This window comes from Hipposideros armiger, unplaced genomic scaffold, assembly GCF_001890085.2.
Source record: "Hipposideros armiger isolate ML-2016 unplaced genomic scaffold, ASM189008v1 scaffold_41, whole genome shotgun sequence".
Lineage (NCBI taxonomy): Eukaryota > Metazoa > Chordata > Mammalia > Chiroptera > Hipposideridae > Hipposideros > Hipposideros armiger.
Window position 1 is genome coordinate 1,935,990 of NW_017731391.1, and position 4,359 is coordinate 1,940,348.

At 42.3% G+C, this 4,359-nt stretch overlaps 1 protein-coding gene across 2 annotated transcripts in view; it reads right to left on the reverse strand.

Moving 5' to 3' along the window:
• The window catches only part of IYD (iodotyrosine deiodinase), a 16,991-nt gene that overhangs the window by 5,509 nt on the left and 7,123 nt on the right, over positions 1 to 4,359 (reverse strand). For both annotated transcript variants that reach the window (XM_019638907.1, XM_019638910.1), the window contains one exon: positions 2,627 to 2,786. In XM_019638907.1, the coding sequence (XP_019494452.1) occupies positions 2,627 to 2,786 (160 nt within the window). The remainder of the gene's footprint in view (positions 1 to 2,626; positions 2,787 to 4,359) is intronic.

The window sequence follows — 4,359 nt, forward strand, 5'->3', positions numbered from 1 at the left end:
GCTTCACTGGCCCATGTTGGTATTATCATTGTGCTCTTCCTGGCTGAGGCAGATCGGTCACGAGCCACTGGATGGTCACTCACGGCAGCTCTTGGCAGCTCACGCCTGCTGCCAGCCACTCACGGTAGCTCATGGCAGCCCACTGCAGCCTACACCTTGCTGGCGACTCATGGCAGCCCAGCTCCAGGTCAAGCTGTTGTTCACCATCTTAGCTGTAGAGTGCGCAGTGTCACTGGCCCTAATGTGGGATCCGAACCGGGGCCCTGCTGCTCAGAGCTGGCATCCCAAGTCAACTCTTAACCAACACGCCACTCAGCTGGCCCAGGACAACATCTTTTTCAGTGGAGAAACTCAACTTGACTTTGACCCATCCCATTGTTTTCCCGCAAATATGCAATAAGATTGTTATATTCGTTATTAATATCCTGCACTTGTTCCAGAACATGGTAATAAGTTACAACTCTATAAGACATCAATTTTGATAGAGGGGAGGACGAAGAGTTTACAGGGCATCAAGTACATGGTGACGAAAGGAGACTAGACTTTAGGTGGTAAGCACACAATAGAGTACACTGAAGTCATATTATAAAGTGGACACCTGAAATTTACATACTGTTATTAGCCATTATTACCCTAATAAATTTAACTTAAAAAAATTTAAGATAGGGTTTAAATATCTTAGGAAAAACATTGTCCTCTGGGGCCAAATTAGTAAAACAAGAGCAGAGCCAAGAGACCCACTACTCATCACCCAGCCCTAACTACTCTACAAGAAATCCCACTTTACCCTCCAAGACTGTGATCCCATCTCCCTTTCTTAGGCTTGTATCACAGTGGGGTGTTGAATGGCCGGTACCAGAACCGCCCACTAAAAGCCCACAGCAAGACAGCTCGGGGCATGTGTACCTCTACCTCCTAAGTGCCACGGACATGAGCTAGCCTCCCTCCTAAGAGGTAAAAACCAACATCTCTGTCCCAGCCCTCCTCACTCTCGGCCTGAGAAGAGACTGAAAGGGAAAGGAAAATGCCTTTGAGTGCAGAATTTGTAAAGATGACCCTGTCATCAACATTTTAAAATGACAAGGCTGATTCTGAAAAATTTTAAAGTGGCCGTTTTAATTACAAAAATGACTGAGAAGTTATGGAATCCATCAGAGATGTTATGAAGGGTGACGGCTCCTCACTGGGGAAAGAGGGCTCAACAAGGCATAGTTAACTGTAGCTACCAGAAAAAATAAAACCTTGCACGTACCTGCCCTAGTACACTGAGGCGCCAGAGTAAAACTAGTTACACAGAATTCCACTCCACTTCCTTCACGGAGACGAGGAAGCCCATAAAGTTACTGATGCCTAATGGAGAGTACATTACACTTGTACTAAATTTGTATTTTATCAAACACGTACTGAAACTCAAGCCTGCTTAGTAAGATCATTTGGAAGATCCAATCACTTTAGCAATATGGAATTTACTTCACTCAAGATCCTGAGAAGTATTTCACAATCTTACGTTCCAGGTGGAAGAAAAGTGAAATAAGTTCTCAAATGTTTATTTATTAATACTATTACTTGGGTCGGAGTCTATTTATTTATCAAAGATTCATAGGGCACTTACTATGTGGCATCACCGTTCTATGTGCTTATAAACTCACTTAATTTTCATAATGAAGTAAATACTAGACTCGTTCCCATTTTACAGATGAAGAAACTGACATACAGAGAGGTTAATAAGTGGTAGAGCTCATATTTAAACCCAAGCACACTAGCTTGGGAGGCCCTACTCTTAGCCTTTTTCTTATATAATCCTGACACCAAGTTTATAACATCATTCTGGGTGAAAAAAAACAGAAGCTCAATGTGATGGTTAATTAATTTTATGCATCAACTTGACTAGGCCACAGGGCACCCAGATATTTGGTTAAACATTATTCTGGGTGTTTCTGTGATGATATTTCTGGGTGAGGTTAACATGTGAACTGGTAGACTGAGTAAAGCAGGTTGCCCTCCCCAATGCAGATGGGCCTCTTCTAATCTGAAGGCCTGAGCAGAACATGAAGGTGGAGGAAGGAAGAATTTGTTCCCTCTGCCTGACTGTCTTTGAGCTGGGACATCATGAGCTGCCTTCAAACTCCAAGTAGAATTGTAACTCACACCATTGGCTGTCGTGCTTCTCAGGCCTTCTGAGTTGAACTGAAACTATAGTCTCCAGCTTTGCTGACTGCAGATCTTGAGACTTCCCAGCCTCCTTAATCACATGAGTCAATTATTTATAATAAATCTCTCCCTCTATCTCTGTTTCTCTCTGTCTCTGTCTCTCTTCGTTGATTCTGTTTCTCTGGAGATCTCAGACTAATATGCTTAGAAAGAGTAAATAAATGTTGAAGGTCTTGCGATTGGAAAAGCAGAGCTAAGATTTAAACCCAGACCTGATTCTGGTCAGCATTCCCAGCTACTGCACAATACATGAGCTCAAGACAAAACAGTGGCGAGGCCTGACTTAACTTCCATAATCCCTCCCAGAGGTAGAATCAAGCTTGTTAACACCTAGAACAAAGCCAGGAAACTGAAGTCATAGTTATTTCATTTTAAGAAGCGAAGCCAAACATCCCTTATTCCCACCATTTTGTACCTAAATTTCTTCAGGTCTGTAACCCATCGGTGTCCCATCCTTTTCATGTAGTTGATTTCCTCTTCCTCTTCGATGATCTCCCGAATCCTGTGCTTCATGTCTGAGTCCTTCACCACCACAAAGGTCCAGGGCTCTGTGTGGGCCCCACTCGGGGCTGTGCCTGTCACCCATTAAATTAAAATCAGAAATTAAAACTGCAGGAAAATGGGAGACTGTTAATTCAGAATGAAAATAATAACTCACACTTGCTCAAAACGAAGTTACATTGTCTGGTAAACAAAGAGCCTGGCGGTAGATGCTGGGGTGTTGCTGCTGGCTCCTTTCCACTCAGCGTCACTCTAGGCGTCTCCACACCAACTACCTGAGGTCAAGGCCAGCTGTTCTAGGCTGTGGGAATTTACCACTACTTCTCTCATTATATGGGACAAAATGTCCTCCAGCAACTGCACCACAACCCCTGGGGGCACGCAGAGGGGAAGCTCTGACAGCCCAACATCTCAAAATGTCATTTGTTTTGATATTCTTGAAAAAAGGATCAAGTCATGAAGGTTACTGGAAATGGTAAACTTTAAATGGCAAAATTGTTTTAAAAACACTCCTCAAAAGGCAACCAAACTACAAATTGTTTAGTGCCTATATCAGAGCTCTGAGTGGGGCACTGTGGGGTGTGTGGTCTCACTGGGGACACACAAGAACTCTTGACCCTGGGTACTCAGTGCACACAACTGTGCACCTTCCAGCTTCCATGGGTTTCGGGAACACTCAGCCTCACCTTGGTCAGTACCAGTGTCCCAGACACAGCTTCATGGTGCATCCTGGTCCTCAAGGAGAGCTTGAATTCCCTTTAAGATTCCAGCCATAGCTTGGCCGAGCTTCTGACCTGGATGTCACCCCTCTGACCTAGAGATGGCCCGCTGTTCCTAGCAGTAGACCACACAGGTCCTCTGGGGGGTATATTTCAGAAGCAGCTATTCCTTTCTTCCTAGGGGGTAATTTAATGACATAAATTCTACATGAGGAGGTCAGGCCTGCCAGTCTTGATGCCACTCACCACTCTCCATGGTAGAGAGGGCATGATTGAATTGTGAAATGCAAGTCAAAACCTAAATATAAAGCCCAAATTTCTGAGCAGAATGATTCCACATAACTTTGTACCCGTGTTGTTTGCCCACTAAATATTTGTGTCACTAACATAAGAAATAAATTGCTTCCTGATATTTTCAATATGCCAAATTTATCAGAAAATCACACACACACACACAGATACAATATACACACAGAAGAAATTTAGTAACTGCTATTAGTTAGATAAAAGACCCAAGAATCTAGTGCATTTGTATTCTTAATTAAAATGAAATGTTTTATTCTTGCTCCTTTTAATTTGGGCAATGGATTTACAATGGTCATGCAATAATTTCTGCAAATGAACTTAAATGTGATTTATATAAGAGTATGACTCCAAACAGAGGAGATTCTCAAATATGGGGCTTTCTCTTATTTTTTCTCCCCCTTTTTCTAGAATTCTAATTTTTTTTCCTCCGTGGAGATATTAATTTACATTGAAAATGGGTTTTCCTTGTTTGGGTTTACTTTGCAAATTCACATGAGTAAATTTGGTAGTTTATTAGAGTTCAGTATGAGTACTCTGTGGTACACAATATAAGAAATTTGGTTCCAAAAAGAGAAATGTATAAATATGAGTAAGTGAGTGAGTGAGTAAGTGTGTGTGTGTG